The sequence below is a fragment of the Drosophila ficusphila genome, unplaced genomic scaffold, assembly GCF_018152265.1.
Source record: "Drosophila ficusphila isolate 14025-0441.05 unplaced genomic scaffold, ASM1815226v1 contig_414, whole genome shotgun sequence".
Taxonomy (NCBI): Eukaryota; Metazoa; Arthropoda; class Insecta; order Diptera; family Drosophilidae; genus Drosophila; species Drosophila ficusphila.
This window is the reverse complement of record NW_025064328.1, coordinates 4,017,583-4,032,544: the sequence shown is the minus strand read 5'-3', so window position 1 is coordinate 4,032,544 and position 14,962 is coordinate 4,017,583. Positions and strand designations below refer to the sequence as shown.

Below are 14,962 nucleotides of genomic sequence, written 5' to 3'. Positions count from 1 at the left end.
CTTATGTTCCCTTTTTGATTTTAGATGAGTTGAGTTTGAGGTCAATAACCCAACAAACCACTATGGCCCCAAGAACTTTTGCAATCAGCCACATAAAACATACATAAGAATAAAATTAAAACTATAATGACTTAAGAACCTCTTAAAATAAATCATATGCTAAGCATCAACAGGTGTATTACTTTTATTGACCTGTTATAGCACGTGCCAATAAAGTAGTTCCCAGCTACCATATATTACTGTCGGATTTATGTTCATTTAAAGCCTTTAAAATATGGTTATTTTATTGTTGTGGTATTCAAATACATTTAACATTTTTGAGTTATTGGTGGCATAAGGTGTGCACTTGGGGAAATACAAAAGAGAGTGAAATGCATTTAAGTAAATGTCTCGAGTTAACACATCAGCGTTGTCACATTCTCCCAGTGGCCGGCCGCTCACTTGTTCAGGTTGTTGAGGAACTCCTTGTGGCGCTGGATGGCCTCCTCGTGCTCCTTGATCTGCTGGTGGTGGAACTCAGCCTGGTGGATCTGGTCGTTCTTCAGGCGATCCAGCTGCTCCCTTTGCTGCAACGAAGTAAATTAAACATTCACGATTATTCGGTGCAAAAAAAAAAAAAACAATTAAAGAAAGCAAGCCATTAAAAACTAATTACTGGTTAGATATGCCCGCCCCCACTTGAAGCGTCTCATCAATAATAAAGTGCCATTATTAGCTGCCAGTCATATAAGAGGCTTTGGGCCTAAGCCGCCGTTCCAGAGCGTAAACAGTTCCATCTTTGTCAAGGTCCAATATTTGGTTAAAAATTTTAGCACGAACTCGTTCGTATGGGCCCACAAAAATGTAAATATCACCAGGGTGACCAAAAAAAAAAAAACGGGTAGCATAGCACTATAAGTAAGCGCAAAAAATAAAAAGACCGGGGGAAAACCACCTGCCAATGAACCTGAATCAGCTTCTATATACCAGCATTGCTCGCCGTTCTGCCTGCTCATCTTCCGCCGCCCAGAAAATCCAGTTTTCAGTTGATAGTTGGCTTCCGATGTGAAACGACGAAGAAAGTGTTGGTCAAATTGGGGTCACCGTATTAAATTATTGCGCATTTCAGGCCGCATCTGGCCAAATATCAATAGAGCTAACACGCCTAATTGGCAGTCAACAACTATTCAAAGCCAAAGCCGAGCTCCACTCTCTTCAATCTCCGCCAGCGTCTCTCTTCCACTTATCAGGCACCAGAAACCAACCAAGTTGATAAGCAGCTGCTTGTAGTTCGCCCAGAACATTTCCCATCTGACTTTGCTGCGGGATGGATCGCCTGCGGATATTGTTGATCGCCTTCTCGTTGACAGTGGCTCAAGGCTATGGCCTTGGCCCCGGAGGATCTCGACCCGTTCGCACCGTGGAGACACTGACGCAGTGGGGTCAACTGGAGTTCGGCTTTCCCACGGCGCAGGATCGGGAGAACGCCCAGTCGGCCGGCAATCTGGTGCCGGAGAACGGCACCCCCATCGATGTGCAGGCTCAGTACTTGGCCAATGGCAAGATCAGGGTGTTCACCACCATTCCGCGGTTCGTCACGGGAATACCATATACACTGGCCACTGTTTCCGAGACGCAGGCCAGGAATGGTCCTCTGCTGCAGCCGTATCCCAACTACTCCTGGCACAATGGCAACGGGGAGAACTGCGACAAGATCACCTCCGCCTTCAGAGTTGCTGTAAGTTTTTAGTCACCAAGGATTGAACGTGCTCTTACTAAGGTTTATGCTCCTCCAGATCACCGAGTGCAACCAGATGTGGGTGATCGATTCGGGCATAATTGGCACCACTCAGCACTGCCCGCCACAGTTGCTGCAATTTGATCTGAGCACCGATCGCCTTCTGCATCGCTACCGCTTTCCGAACGATACGTACATCCCGAGCGGATCCCTCTTCATTACGCCAAACGTTCTGGTGCAGGATCCTCCGCCCAGAGGCTCTTGCAGTCGCACCATGATCTACGTGGCCGATGTGAGCTATCACGGCTTGGTGGTCTACAACCACCAGACGCAGACTTCCTGGCGAGCGGAGAACCGCTACATGTACCCCGATCCGGATTACGGCCAGCACACCATTGCCGGCGAGAGCTTCTATCTGATGGACGGCATGTTTGCCCTGAACAATGACAAACGCAATCTGTACTTCCATCCGTTGGCCAGTGCCAGTGAGTATGCCGTGCCGTTGAGTGCGCTAAATCGGCAGGAGAACTGGGCCAGTGGACCGGAGGCCTTGCCGGAGGAGTTTAGGTTGTTGGGCAGACGGAGAAGCGAGTGCGCCGCATCCGCCATCGATGGCAGGAACAACGTCTACTGCGTCACCTTCAATCCCATCAAGCTGTTCGTGTGGAACGTGAACACGCCGTACAACTCGCGGAGCTTCGGCAATTTGCCGGCCAAGTCGGATGAGCTGCAGTTTGTCAGCGGCATGAAGGTCGTGCGGACACCCGATGGTCAGGAGGAACTCTGGCTGCTCTCCAATCGCTTCCAGGTGGGATTGATTGATTGAGAATATTGGTTTCTATTTACTGAGTGTTTTGCTCTTTCAGAAAATCTCTGCAGGCACTTTGAAGTCCGACGAAGTGAACTTCCGCATTCTGCGACGCAAGTTGGATGATGTTCAGGGAGGCGTCTTCTTTTCAAACGACGATGATCTATCCAACCGTTTGGTCTTTACTAAGTGATTTTTTAAACAAACTAAATTAATGTATGTAAACAACATTATTTCTGTGAATTGTTTTGAAAAAGTGGCGGATCTGGGAATACCACTGAGTGGGTAGAGGGGTAAAGTTATTATCACCTTATCTAAGAAAGTAAATAATGCAAATGAAGATTTCGTTTGGACTTAGGGATTTACACGAATTTGTAAATATTTTTTCTTCCGTTTCTGCGAAAAGGTAAAATTTAATTTGTTGATGATCGTAAAGTTTTAAAGAATGAGGTTTTTTTTTTAACAATGCAGATACGGTTTCAATATAAGCAAAATAACGTTTAGTTGGAAAACTTTGAATGAGTTAAACTGCCTGAAATCAGAAGCATTTGAAAATTTAGTTTTGATTCCAACATTCATCATTTCAAGCTTTACTGTATGAGCTTTTCATTTTGATTTTTGAATTTCATGCGGCATAAAATACGTGACAAAGTTCGGGGTCACGGTTATCAGCAAATGATTGGACAAATCTTAGTCTCAGGCAACAATCTGTCCCCAAAATATTCCCTTAGGGTTTTATAAGCCCCAGGGGCTTGTGATTAGACCTGATTTTTTGCCATTGACTTAACCTTAACCGTTTCGTTGTTTATCGATTTGTTACCATCCAACGCTTTAAACTGGATTGCAAACTAAACTGTATTTATTGGATAATTGATAGCACTTAATGGGACAATGAACCATTCAATCGGACGAAATGGGTGGCGTGCATAATTAGCCAACACCAACAACTTGTTTCCCGTGGTGGACACCAATGAGCTGCCACGGCTTAACCAGAATTTCAGTGCACAGAGTTTTGTGTGTGCAATTAAACCAGTTACAAACGCCGACCAGCTTAGCTTGCTAAATGGCTGACCGGATTAGAAAGACATGGGCCAGCTGCCCGTCGCGCATGCGCAGTATCCGTTTGGACTTTAAGTGGAGCAGTTGGCGCGAAAGTGAAAGGATTACAGCATGCAGCGTTGGATTGTTTTTGGAGCCTGCTGTTTCTGGTGGCTTGCAGCTTCCGTCCAGGCCTTGGAGAGTATTTTTGCTGCATACAATCTAGAGCTGGAGTTCCCGTCGCCACAGGAAAGGGAACGAGCTCTGAAGGAGGGCCTTTACGATCCCGGCAATGTGATACCCATTGACGTGGATGTGTATTACAAGCGTGAGAGTTCCTTTCGTCTTAACAAAAGCTAGCTTAACATGGTTTCTTTTAGATGGCGATGCCACGCCCTCCATATTTGTTACGATACCGCGTTTCGCCAAGGGTGTTCCATACTCTTTGGCCTACGTCACAAACGAAATGCGTCCGAACGGAACCCTTCTGCAGGCTTATCCCAGCTACGAGTGGCACAAATCTCACGGAGCTGATTGCAATGGCTTGACCTCGGTTTACCGCACTCAGATAGATGAATGCGGACGCATGTGGATTCTGGACAGCGGTGAAATCGACTTCATTCAGCACTGCCCGCCGCAGTTGTACGCCATTGACTTGGAGAGCGGTAAAGTTGTGCACCAGTACAAGATGCCCAAGCGGCTGTACAAAGAGGGCGTAAGTCGATTTGTCACGCCCACCGTGGAGCTGGACCCCCACAATTGCGACGTGGGCTTCGTGTACATGGCCGACTCAATTGGGCATGGCATTGTGGTGTACGACGTGGCAGCCCAGCAGTCGTGGCGCATTGAGAACAAGTTCACGTATCCCCATCCAGATTTCGGCACCTTTACCATAGCCGGTGAGAGCTTCCAGCTGTGGGATGGCACTGTATCCACCACTCTTACGCCGCACGGGTTGGGTGGTCGGCGAATGATGTACTTCCATTCCTTGTCCAGCGAGTGGCAGATCGCCATCCCACTGGATGTGGTCAACAATGGCAGCAACTGGCGGCTGAACGATGTAAGTGCCGCCCTGGATCAGTTCCAGGTGCTGGGAAAGCGAGGAAGCCAGTGCGTGGGAACGGCCATGAGTGAATCGGGTTTTCTGATCTGCGGTTTGGTTCAGCCGGCTAGCATTCTGGCCTGGAACATCCGCTCTGCGTACAGCCACCAGAATCTGGTGATGTTAGTGGAGGATGAGCAGCGCTTGCAGTTTTCCAGCGGTCTAAAGATTGTGCGGAATCACGAGGGCAAGGAGGAGCTCTGGGTCCTGTCTAATCGGCTGCAGAAAGCCTTTGGCTCGGGATTGGATTTCAAGGAGATCAACTTTCGCATACAAAAGTGCGGCGTTCAGGAGTTGCTTAGCGGAAAGCCGTGCATTTAAATCTAGTGCTCAATAAAGCTGATAATGAAATGGAACTGGTGTTTACAATAACTCACCTTCTTGTAGAAGTACTCCTCCTCACGGGCAGCCTCCAATTTGCCGAAGGCACCTCCAGCCTCCCGAATGGAGCCACCACCGCCACCGCCCCGTCCGGCGCCACTGCCAAGGTCGCCGACCTGGCTGCCGCTCATCTTGGCCAGCCTGTGGAGTGGAGAATGGTAAACATGTAGAATCTTCTTTCGGTTTTAATGCCGGCGATGTTACGCAACAGTGAAGTCAGCATAGAACTCACACACACATGCGCGCAAAGTGAAAGCGATTTGGATGGGATCGAAATTGTTTATCTTATCGCGCGTTGAGGAAATGTAAGTCCAAGGCATACATAACACTTTGTACATGGAATATGGTTATTAGGAACTCCGTTAATTTTTAAACCAATTAACAGGTTAGATATTCAGGCTATATATGTACATATAAAGGTAGGTTAAATACACAAGCATAACTTACTGGACTCCAGCAGGGTAAAGGCGAGACGTACGACGTACAACGAACATTCTGCTTGTTTTCTAGGTAAACTGCAAGAAATCATTGAACATAAAAGTAATTAGGTTAACATTTAAATCCAAAATAGAACCGGAGTTTAATGTAAAGCGTTCTCAGATCTGAAAAGCCGAGTGCATTCAACTTTTCAAATACCCCAAGACGCAATAAGGCAAAGATATTTATAGCCGATTCTTTGTTTATTGTTTGCATAAAATATACCCTACATTGCAAAAGAAAATCTGTTGTATATATACGGCTTAATGCCGAAATAATGCGGCCGGCTGAACTTTACTTACCTTTTTTTTTAAGCGACAAAAGTTTTCTGAAGAGTGACCACAGGTATATCCTCGAATATTACCTTCGCGGTAAAGCTCACGATAGCATCGATAAATCGAATATTTTTTCGACCATTAATACTATCGATTAGACCGTCGATATATTTGTTCGGCTCTACTCCCAACCTGGTAACACTGCAGCCGACGCCAACAATTTGGAAAAACATATTAAAACTCTTGGATTCTGTAAAAAAACCTAAGTGTTTGACTCCAAAATGGTCGAGGTAGACGACGGGTCCGAGTTGCTGTTTTTCGACACCTTCTCGCACGAGGAAGTGACGGTAAGACCGCAGACGTCTCCACAGGGAGTCCCCATTGACCCACACTTTTTTTCGTAGGACATTAACTTGGACTTGGTGCAGTTTCCCAAGCCGGTGTTTATCACACAGGTGCGAATCATCCCGCTTGGCGCACGAGTGCAGGCGGATTTTCCGGGCGGAGTTCGCCTGGGGGCCACTAATCCCTCTCAATTCGACCTCGAGTTCTTTGTCAACGACTTGGGAATGCCGGCTGCGTCGGCATTCGAGAATCTTGGTCTACTTCGGTACAACCAGAACGACTGCATCCACCTGGACTGTTCACAGGAAAAGATCGTCACGGACGGATTAGTGCTACGCGGCTGGTACAGCACCATCACCCTTGCCATCTATGGAATTTTTACCAACTCAGTGACAGAGCCCATTGCCAGTCCAACGCTACCCTGTGAGCCTGTTGGCCCGGAAATAAGCAACCTAAGTGGCGAGGTGCTCCTTCAGGAAGAAGCGCTTAAGGATGAATGGCAGGAACCGATGCAGGCCGAAATGCTGACCGCCCACAAGGGCAACGTCAGCGACTACGATCCAGAAGACATGGAGTACGGACCGCCACGGGACCATTACCGTCAGCACTCTGAGGAGCAGGAGCAGCGCGAGATGCGCCGCCTGCGGCGCTCCACGCACTCCACGGATCACTCGCCACCACCGCCCAGGAGGTCGCACACGCACTCTGAGAGTAACGAAAGAGAGTACATCAGATGGTAAGTGGCTAAGGACCTTAAACCGAAATCAATTCACCAAAAACTTTTCCATTCAGCTCCCGCGACAAAGGCTCTAGGGATTGGTCACGTTCGCCGGAATACTCTAGCCATCGCTCGCGTCGCAAGCGCTCGGAGAGATCTCGATCCGATGTGGACGAGCACAAGTGGCCCAGGACCCCACCTGCATCGATTGACTCGCCCACTCGACCGCGTTCTCCAGATACGATGGACTACGAAGATGACGATTCGCGGTCCCACTACAAGATGCAATCCTCGCACTACAGACACTCCTCGGAGTCGCTGCATCGAGGTGATCGTGATCGGGACGACGAAGATCGATCCTGCACGCCGCAGGAGCAGTTCGAGCCCATCCTCAGCGACGACGAGATCATCGGGGACGATGAGGAGGACGATGCAGTGGATGCGGCTGCCATAGCAGAATATGAGCGTGAATTGGAGGCTGCGGCTGCTGCTGCACCTCCAGCCATTGATGCCTTCGAGCCCTGGCAAAAGCCTCTACTGGTCTACGAGGGAGATATGGCTGCCCATTTTAGCAAGGAGCTGGAAACTCTGAAGTTGCTCTTCAAGAAGCTGGTCATGCAAACCCGGTGCGAGAACGTGGCTGCCTTTAGCGAGGAGCATGGCGCCAGTGTGGACGAAAGGGAGCAATTTGTGTACTTAGGAGAGCAACTGAACAATCAACTGGGCTACTTGGCCCAGCACTTTAAAAGAAGAAACTTTGTCCTGCAGCAGTTCTTTGGAAACGATGAAGTTCATCTGCGCCAGGCGGCAAATGTGCTGCAGATTGCTCTGAGCTTTCAGGCGGCTTGCATGCAGCCCCAGCCCGCTTTCAAGATCCGGCACATAAAGCTGGGCGCTCGAATGGCAGAGCTGCTGGGCAGCAGCGAGGATCTCTTCCAGCATTTGTTGAGAGAACACAAATTCGATATGTTCGAGGCCGTTTTCCGGCTGTACCACGAACCTTACATGGCGCTCTCCATTAAGTTGCAGCTCCTGAAAGCCGTATACGCTCTGCTGGACACCAGAATGGGCATCGATCACTTTATGGGCGCGCAGAACAATGGCTACCAAATGATTGTGGAGGCAATCAAGACTGCCAAGCTGACAAGGACAAAGTACGCACTTCAGGCGATCATTAAAAAGCTACATTTGTGGGAAGGCCTGGAGAGTGTACACATTTGGTGTAGACAACTCTTCGTGGACAGGAATCTTATACCCGGTGATAGGGAGCAAATGGAGGACACTGTGATACTATCCCGGCAAATAGAGTTTGCTTTTGAGATGCTGATGGAAGCACTGTTCTCCAGCCAGTTGAGCTACATGCAGCCGCGCCGCTTTCTCCCCGTCTCCAAGAAGTTTGAGGTGGTTACCGATCCCACTGCGCAACGCGCCTTTGCGAATGCCCTGCAATCTTTTCTGAGCCAGAACGCTTTGGCAGAATCTTTGCTGTTGATGTTGGGAAACTGCAAGGAATTGCCCGCCACCACCTATCTCTGCATGTTGGATTTGATGCACACCCTGCTCCGCTCCCACGTCGGCATTGATTACTTTGTGGACGATGCCTTCCCAGTTACCCAAACGATTGTTGCCATTTTGCTGGGTTTGGATGAAGTGCCTGGGAATCCCGAGGAAGTGGAGGAGAAGCCGGAGAAGTCAGAGCCAGAGGAAAAACCTTTGGAAGTCACAAGCGCCATAGTGGAAGCCGGTGGAGAGAAGCCAGTTGTGCCCGCAGCAGATGGCGAGGTAAAGCCTGCTCCTGTCTCGACTCCTGCTCCTACCGCAGCTCCTGCTGCTCAAATGCGACCCAGGCCGATCCTTCGTCCAGTGCTGCCACGCCTTGCCAGATTGGGCATCGAAATGTCGTACAAGGTGCAGACACGTTACCATCTGGACGCTATTGTCTACGCAGCCGCAGCTCCGGAGTACGATGCCGTCAAGTTGGCCACTCATATGCATGCCATTTACTCGCAAACATGCGACCCTGCTGGACGCCAACATACCGTGGAGGTGCTGGGCTTGAATAACAACCTAAAGATCTTCATGGATCTGATCAAGAAGGAGCAGCGACTGCAAACGCAGCGCCAACTAAGCTCTCCAGGTACTAAATACAAGAGTCCGGTGCTTAGTTACGCAGTGGATATGGTGGATGCTTGTGTCCGGTACTGCGAGCAACTGGACTACCTTATCGAACATGGAGGTGTGATATTGGAGCTGGCCAAAAACCACGAGACTTTCGAGCCATCGGTTTCGGCGGTTCTGCAGGAGATGTACGTCTACATGAAACCCCTCGAAGCTATAAATGTATTCGTCTATGACGACATTATGCCGCTAGTGGAGGTGATCGGTCGGTCTTTGGATTACTTGACCACGTTCCCTGGTGATTTGATAATGGCTCTCCGGATTTTGCGCTACCTCTCCATCAGCAAACCTGTGGCAGGTCAGAAGGAGACTCCCGTGACCGAGGAGCTCAAACATCGCTTTGTGGCCCTGCAGTTGTATTCGGCGGATGGTGTCCAGCTTTGTATCCAGATCATGGAGCGATTGTGTGCCTACTTCGAGCAGCCTGGTGCACATGCTCCCGCCTTGATGACCATCCAAGGAGTACACTGCTGCCAGATTATGTTGCCCACCTTGCAGATCCTTCGAGAACTTCTCTCATACGCCATCCTGTGCAGAGATGGCACCTACAAGGACCTCACTGCCATCGATCACCTGGTAAAGGTGTACTATTTGCTGTATTACTACCCCACGCGATGTCAGGCTGTTGCTGAGGTGGAGCAGTGTAAAATGGAGGTGGTCCAGACACTTCTTGCCTATACTCAGCCGAATGAACAAGATGAGGAGTCGCTGCACAAGTCGCTTTGGACGCTGATGATCAGGGAGGTGCTTAAGAATGTCGATGGTCCCGCTCACTTTATACCGGGTAAGGAAATCTTTGAAGAATCTGAAGAAATTTAATACATTTTACATAATTCTTAAACAGGTCTCAAACTTCTGGCGGAGCTGCTACCTCTTCCACTGCCCATGCCCCAACCACTGTGTGACCAACTGCAGCAGCAGCACAAGCAACGTCTGATCACCGAGCGAAAACTTTGGTCCGCCCATCTGCATCCCCAAAGCGGGCAGATTGCTAAGTTGGTGGAGGCTCTTGCTCCGTCCAGTTTTCCGCAGCTCTCAGAGTTGCTGCAGCGAGTCTGCATGCAACTATCGGATCTGGCACCCAATATGACGCTGCTGATCGCCAAGACTATAACGGAGCTGTTGTGCAATGAGTATCAGACGTCGAACTGCATTCCGACCACCAATTTGGAACGTCTGCTCCGTTTTTCCACGCGCTTGTGCGCATTTGCTCCCTTGAAAAGTTCCATGTTGTCCATACTTTCGGGCAAATTCTGGGAACTGTTCCAGTCGCTACTGGCACTCAACGAATTCAATGACGTGGTGTCCAATTGTCAGGAGGCTGTGCATCGTATTCTGGACAGTTTCCTGGACTCTGGAATTTCATTAATTTCGCATAAGAGTACGGCCTCGCCAGCTCTCAATCTCGCTGCAGCTCTTCCTCCCAAGGAATTGATACCGCGTATAATTGATGCCGTGTTTAGCAACTTAACCAGCGTGGAGGTAACACATGGTATTTCCATTCTGGCAGTGCGAAATCTTGTTATTCTTACAGAACATGAGTAAGTATAAGATGATTTTTGTTACCCAATTCCGGTAATTAAATCATAATCTTTCTCCACAGTTATACTTTTTATCATCTGGCTCAATTACTGAAGCAAAAGATCACAGAATTTCAGGCGTGGATGGAGCGCGTTATCCTGCACAATGAGACGGTGGAGTACAATGCCAACATCGAGTCTCTGATCCTGCTGCTGCGTTCTTTAACCCAAATCGAACCACCACCCACCATGTCAGCCATGCCACATCGCACTCTGAAACTGGGCGCCGCTGAACTGGCGCAACTAGTGGAGTTCCAGGACATTGAACTGGCCAAGCCACCGGTGCTGAGTCGCATTCTCACCGTCATGGAGAAGTACAAGGCGGTGGCCAACGAGGCGGCCTTGAGTGATCTTAAGCAACTGATTCTGCTGCAGGCCTCCAAGCAGGAAGTTATCGCCGGAACAAGTACTGAAACGCCCCCTGAGGGTGAGACAGAAGCCAATCCTTCTGCCAGCAGCACCAGTGGACCTCTGACCGTGGAACCCTTTCTTCCCCAGGCTGAGGGCATTGTCACTCAGTACGAGGCGCGTCCGATCTTCACGAGATTCTGTGCCACCGCCGAAAATGCTCAGCTTACGGCTCGCTACTGGCTTGATCCGTTGCCCATCGAACTGATCGAGGACATGAACGAGCCGATCTACGAGCGTATTGCTTGTGATCTTACGGATTTGGCAAATGTTTGCCTGAATCCTGATCTGAATGTGGCCGGAGATAGCAAGCGGGTAATGAACTTATCCGGATCACCGCAATCGAATCGCGAAATGACGCCGACAGCGCCTTGTTTCCGCACACGACGAGTGGAAGTGGAACCAGCCACTGGGCGACCGGAAAAGAAGATGTTCGTTTCGTCAGTGAGGGGTCGTGGCTTTGCTCGACCACCACCATCCAGAGGTGATCTATTCCGGTCACGCCCACCCAACACTTCAAGACCGCCATCTCTACACGTTGACGACTTCCTGGCCTTGGAAACCTGTGGCGCCCAGCCCACAGGACCCACTGGCTACAACAAGATACCATCCATGCTGCGAGGCTCCAGGGTGGGACGCAATCGAGGTTCCCGTATTTCGGCAGCTGCTGCCTTTAGGTGGGTTCCATTATTAGCTTTTTAGTAAGCGATATTTAAGTTTCTTTTTTTTTTTTTAAACAGACAAAAGAAGCTAATGCGCATTGGTTCGCCGTCCAGCTGGGCAGAGTCTTCCGGAGCGTATCGTTCAGGATCAGATTCACATTTCAATAGCAGCGATTCCCACTATTCATCGCCGCACTACAGCGGAAGACCGCGTGGTCGTGGCCTGCGCTCTAGACCATCCTACTTGAGATAGGAGGAAATTTCAGCTCAACAGCCTGGTTCCCAATTCCACTACCAATAGAACCATTTTCAGATTGAAATTGGGTGTTGGAATATAAAACCAGTTCGTTTTTATTTAGCAGTTAAATTCCATTACATAATAACATGTGCAGATTTTGTATTAGTTAACCATGTTTTCACCAAGTTGTATATAAGCTTAAAGTTAATTTTCTGTAATAACACTGTGCAAACGGACATCGTGTGTCTCCATGGGCAGCTCCTCATTGCTGACGATCTGCTCGTTTAGGGCCAGTGCCATCAGCGAGACCTTCTTGTGGGGATATTTTTCGGCGTGCTGCTTCAAAAACTTGTCATAGTAACCCATTCCATGGCCCATGCGAGCTCCACAGCGGGTGAAAGCCACCCCGGGAACAATGAATAAATCGATGCCGTGCCCTGAAAGTTAAAAAAATTATATAATAGTTCATCAGAAGGAAGAGATCCAAAGAAAGTTTTATAACCGACCATTTGTCATGGCGTCCTCACGCGCCTCTTTGAAGTCAGGCTGCTTGATGTTCCACTTGGTCAGTGGAAGGCTCTCGTATTCGTCCATGCCGCGTAGCCTAACCATCTTCATTTTGGTACCCTCGTAGGTTGGCACAAAGACCATCTTCTCCAGGCGAAACATTTCCCTGAGCAGCGCCGTGGTGTCCAATTCAGATGTTGTGCTCAGGTAGATGCTCACCCGCTGCGCCTGACGGAAAACCTCGCTTTGCAGCACCTGGTACGAGAGGAATAGGCTAATATGTGATAACCTTAAGCCCTACAACGAGTTTACCTTGGCCGTGACTGCTTGGGATTGTCGGGCAATGGCCTCAGTGTCTAAACCCTTCAGTGCATCCTTCATGCGCTTTCTGAGCGCCACTTTAAGGGTATTTTGGATCGCTGCTGCCATTCTAACTAGTACTTATCACTTGTGCGAACCGGTGAGAACTGTTTCCATCTGCCTGTCCAGAACGGGCATCTGTAGGTCTCGTCTCATGCGCTCTTATCAGTTACACTGCCCCACTGCTATCAATCGGTGATTCTTCTTTGTTCTCATGTTCGTAAACAAATGGCAGGGGACAAGTCTGTCCCGAGAAATTTTGATTTCCAGTGGCTAGCCCAAAAACCGATCAGCTGATCAGAGATGGAATTACTAACTGGTTTTTTATTTTAAAGAAGCCAACCATTTTTTTAGTCAAATTAGCACAAAAAGCATAAAGTATATTTGTAGTAACTCTTTTAATAAATACAGTTAAGAAAAATTGATCATGTGACAATTAATATCATAAATATTATAATATTTTTCAACACTAACACTTCTTTACTTTTTCGGTGCCTCTGGAGCCTTCGACTCCGTCTTGGTCTTCAAATTCTTTAGTTGCTCCTTTTGCTACACACATACATATATTGAATTTTCAATAAGTATTTGTCAATAGTATTTGCCATTTATTTCGAATTTTCAGGAACTCACCTGCTTGTAGAAGAACTCCTCCTCGCGAGCTGCCTCCATTTTGCCAAAGGAACCTCCTGCCTCCCGAATGGTTCCACCTCCGCCGCCTCCCTTTCCGGCACCACTTCCAAGTTCACCGACCTGTGACATTTTCAAGTGTCTGCAATGCAATGTTGAAATTAGTTCTAGAAATCTTATGCAACTTTGCTCCAGTTTGTGAAACTTACTGAATTTGCTTTGGATACAAACGCTGACTGATTCGACGCAGTGTAAACATGTTTGTCTTTTATAGAAACGGTTTATATAGTATAGTTAAGCTATATATAAGGGGTGATTTGTCGCAGTGATTTCGCCGACTTGTGAAAACAAACTAATGAAAATTAGACAACAGCGTAGCTATAAATACTTGGTGGGGACACCAATAAAATGCTCTTTTGGGGGAAGCAATCATTTCCAAACAAAATAATTTAGTTGGTTATTTATTTAACTTAAAAACCAAATTAAAACAAAATTATTTCTGTAGTGACTTGTATATTATAGAGTCCCCTTTATTTATTGCGCCCCTGCTGTTTTGTACCAAAACGCATTAAAATTGTGTCAACTTGAAATTAAAAAGCCAGTTTTTTTTTGTTTTTAACTTTTAAACTAACAATTTTAATCGCATTGCCGTTTAGATATGGGAATTATGCTGCGCCTCTGAATAAACTGAATAAAATGAGTGAAATTAAACAAAAACAATTAACTATTTTGGGTTTTGCGGATCTGATTTTTGATCCAATACAGTAGCAGTGTTGTCTACGACTTGTGGGTCTTCTTGCGCACGATCGTGTAATACCTTTATATCGTCTGCGGTCTGAAAATCAAGTTCAATGCAATCATTAAAATGCCTAAAGCAAGATTTTTTCCAACAATCATTACCTCATTTAGGAAAAAGGCCTCCTCGAGCACATTCTTGTGTTTGTTCATGCACGATGTGCTGCCCAGGGAGGAGTGATCCAGGGTCTTTTGAAACTCATCCCAATTGGGCATGTAGTCCACGTTCTCCTTTTTGTCCCGCATCTTACACATTAGGCTTTGAGTAAGCGAGATAAAATACTCCTCTTCCTTCAGACCGCCTTGCAACTTGCCAAGTCCCCCGCCCCACAAAAAAACCGTTGGCGGCTTCTTTTCCTGACAATACGATTTCTTGGGGACTAAACCGAGCCTTCGTGGATTTCGGCTTGGGAATTATAAGCACAAAAGGTGTTAGAGAATGCTACTCACATTTGCGATAGACCCAGGCTCAGTCTACGTTGCATTAGTCCTGCGCAAAACATTTTCCCACACGTATAGAAGGAATTCATACGAAACGGTGTCAATTTCTTACAAAGGGGTAGACAAATGTAGTCGAACCCAACGACTGATACTACTAGACTTTGAAAGTATTCGCCCAGGTTACTCCTTGAATTACTTTCAAACTTTACATACTAATTAAACAATTAAGAAAAAAAATCAAATAAAACAAACAAATGTTATCGGAATTAATAATGGATTTTTATTTGAAATGTAAAACTTTGTTA

General features: G+C 47.6%; 7 protein-coding genes across 8 annotated transcripts; 3 read left to right on the top strand and 4 right to left on the bottom strand.

Moving 5' to 3' along the window:
• Positions 1 to 253: 253 nt before the first annotated feature.
• Positions 254 to 5,881, bottom strand: LOC108101414 (ATPase inhibitor A, mitochondrial). The gene is made up of 4 exons (XM_043208330.1): positions 5,826 to 5,881; positions 5,494 to 5,561; positions 5,043 to 5,187; positions 254 to 566 (listed from the first exon to the last, which is right to left on the bottom strand). Exons 2-4 carry the CDS (start codon positions 5,538 to 5,540, stop codon positions 438 to 440), a joined length of 321 nt encoding a protein of 106 aa, XP_043064265.1. The 5' UTR covers positions 5,541 to 5,561; positions 5,826 to 5,881; the 3' UTR covers positions 254 to 437.
• On the top strand, positions 649 to 2,758 carry LOC108101409 (protein yellow). The gene is made up of 3 exons (XM_017205735.2): positions 649 to 1,717; positions 1,776 to 2,525; positions 2,584 to 2,758. The coding sequence occupies exons 1-3, from the start codon at positions 1,307 to 1,309 to the stop codon at positions 2,716 to 2,718; spliced, it is 1,296 nt and encodes a 431-aa protein (XP_017061224.1). The 5' UTR covers positions 649 to 1,306; the 3' UTR covers positions 2,719 to 2,758.
• On the top strand, positions 2,865 to 5,021 carry LOC108101410 (protein yellow). The gene is made up of 2 exons (XM_017205736.2): positions 2,865 to 3,891; positions 3,944 to 5,021. The coding sequence occupies exons 1-2, from the start codon at positions 3,696 to 3,698 to the stop codon at positions 4,984 to 4,986; spliced, it is 1,239 nt and encodes a 412-aa protein (XP_017061225.1). The 5' UTR covers positions 2,865 to 3,695; the 3' UTR covers positions 4,987 to 5,021.
• Positions 5,882 to 5,983: 102 nt separating the features above from the next.
• On the top strand, positions 5,984 to 12,163 carry LOC108101408 (protein virilizer). Its single transcript, XM_017205734.1, has 6 exons — positions 5,984 to 6,145; positions 6,203 to 6,879; positions 6,936 to 9,823; positions 9,884 to 10,580; positions 10,643 to 11,704; positions 11,768 to 12,163. Exons 1-6 carry the CDS (start codon positions 6,080 to 6,082, stop codon positions 11,940 to 11,942), a joined length of 5,565 nt encoding a protein of 1,854 aa, XP_017061223.1. The 5' UTR covers positions 5,984 to 6,079; the 3' UTR covers positions 11,943 to 12,163.
• On the bottom strand, positions 12,010 to 13,072 carry LOC108101411 (5-formyltetrahydrofolate cyclo-ligase). Its single transcript, XM_017205737.2, has 3 exons — positions 12,747 to 13,072; positions 12,434 to 12,689; positions 12,010 to 12,364 (listed from the first exon to the last, which is right to left on the bottom strand). Exons 1-3 carry the CDS (start codon positions 12,861 to 12,863, stop codon positions 12,132 to 12,134), a joined length of 606 nt encoding a protein of 201 aa, XP_017061226.1. The 5' UTR covers positions 12,864 to 13,072; the 3' UTR covers positions 12,010 to 12,131.
• A 101-nt stretch (positions 13,073 to 13,173) lies between these two features.
• On the bottom strand, positions 13,174 to 13,783 carry LOC108101415 (ATPase inhibitor A, mitochondrial). The gene is made up of 3 exons (XM_017205741.2): positions 13,631 to 13,783; positions 13,425 to 13,563; positions 13,174 to 13,343 (listed from the first exon to the last, which is right to left on the bottom strand). The coding sequence occupies exons 1-3, from the start codon at positions 13,678 to 13,680 to the stop codon at positions 13,275 to 13,277; spliced, it is 258 nt and encodes an 85-aa protein (XP_017061230.1). The 5' UTR covers positions 13,681 to 13,783; the 3' UTR covers positions 13,174 to 13,274.
• A 223-nt stretch (positions 13,784 to 14,006) lies between these two features.
• LOC108101413 lies at positions 14,007 to 14,815 on the bottom strand. 2 transcript variants are annotated; one of them, XM_017205739.2, is made up of 3 exons: positions 14,667 to 14,814; positions 14,322 to 14,596; positions 14,007 to 14,256 (listed from the first exon to the last, which is right to left on the bottom strand). In XM_017205739.2, exons 2-3 carry the CDS (start codon positions 14,469 to 14,471, stop codon positions 14,146 to 14,148), a joined length of 261 nt encoding a protein of 86 aa, XP_017061228.1. In that variant the 5' UTR covers positions 14,472 to 14,596; positions 14,667 to 14,814; the 3' UTR covers positions 14,007 to 14,145. The 2 variants fall into 2 exon arrangements, with proteins under 2 accessions (XP_017061228.1, XP_017061227.1); XM_017205738.2 differs by having other exon boundaries at positions 14,008 to 14,256; positions 14,322 to 14,607; positions 14,667 to 14,815.
• Between the last annotated feature and the right edge of the window lie 147 nt (positions 14,816 to 14,962).

Coding starts and splice junctions, on each gene's coding strand:
- LOC108101409 (XM_017205735.2), top strand. CDS start 1,307: ATGGATCGCCTGCGGATATTGTTGATCGCCTTCTCGTTGACAGTGGCT. Junction 1,718..1,775: donor CCTCCGCCTTCAGAGTTGCT/GTAAGTTTTTAG, acceptor ATGCTCCTCCAG/ATCACCGAGTGCAACCAGAT. Junction 2,526..2,583: donor TGCTCTCCAATCGCTTCCAG/GTGGGATTGATT, acceptor TTGCTCTTTCAG/AAAATCTCTGCAGGCACTTT.
- LOC108101410 (XM_017205736.2), top strand. CDS start 3,696: ATGCAGCGTTGGATTGTTTTTGGAGCCTGCTGTTTCTGGTGGCTTGCA. Junction 3,892..3,943: donor CGTGGATGTGTATTACAAGC/GTGAGAGTTCCT, acceptor GGTTTCTTTTAG/ATGGCGATGCCACGCCCTCC.
- LOC108101414 (XM_043208330.1), bottom strand. CDS start 5,540: ATGTTCGTTGTACGTCGTACGTCTCGCCTTTACCCTGCTGGAGTCCA. Junction 5,188..5,493: donor CTTTACCCTGCTGGAGTCCA/GTAAGTTATGCT, acceptor TCCACTCCACAG/GCTGGCCAAGATGAGCGGCA. Junction 567..5,042: donor AGGAGTACTTCTACAAGAAG/GTGAGTTATTGT, acceptor ACTTCGTTGCAG/CAAAGGGAGCAGCTGGATCG.
- LOC108101408 (XM_017205734.1), top strand. CDS start 6,080: ATGGTCGAGGTAGACGACGGGTCCGAGTTGCTGTTTTTCGACACCTTC. Junction 6,880..6,935: donor GAAAGAGAGTACATCAGATG/GTAAGTGGCTAA, acceptor TTTTCCATTCAG/CTCCCGCGACAAAGGCTCTA. Junction 10,581..10,642: donor GTTATTCTTACAGAACATGA/GTAAGTATAAGA, acceptor CTTTCTCCACAG/TTATACTTTTTATCATCTGG.
- LOC108101411 (XM_017205737.2), bottom strand. CDS start 12,863: ATGGCAGCAGCGATCCAAAATACCCTTAAAGTGGCGCTCAGAAAGCGC. Junction 12,690..12,746: donor CCCAAGCAGTCACGGCCAAG/GTAAACTCGTTG, acceptor CTCTCGTACCAG/GTGCTGCAAAGCGAGGTTTT. Junction 12,365..12,433: donor TGAGGACGCCATGACAAATG/GTCGGTTATAAA, acceptor TTTAACTTTCAG/GGCACGGCATCGATTTATTC.
- LOC108101415 (XM_017205741.2), bottom strand. CDS start 13,680: ATGTTTACACTGCGTCGAATCAGTCAGCGTTTGTATCCAAAGCAAATT. Junction 13,564..13,630: donor TTGTATCCAAAGCAAATTCA/GTAAGTTTCACA, acceptor ATTGCATTGCAG/ACACTTGAAAATGTCACAGG. Junction 13,344..13,424: donor AGGAGTTCTTCTACAAGCAG/GTGAGTTCCTGA, acceptor GTATGTGTGTAG/CAAAAGGAGCAACTAAAGAA.
- LOC108101413 (XM_017205738.2), bottom strand. CDS start 14,746: ATGAATTCCTTCTATACGTGTGGGAAAATGTTTTGCGCAGGACTAATG. Junction 14,608..14,666: donor AGCCTGGGTCTATCGCAAAT/GTGAGTAGCATT, acceptor AAATCCACGAAG/GCTCGGTTTAGTCCCCAAGA. Junction 14,257..14,321: donor AGGCCTTTTTCCTAAATGAG/GTAATGATTGTT, acceptor CTTGATTTTCAG/ACCGCAGACGATATAAAGGT.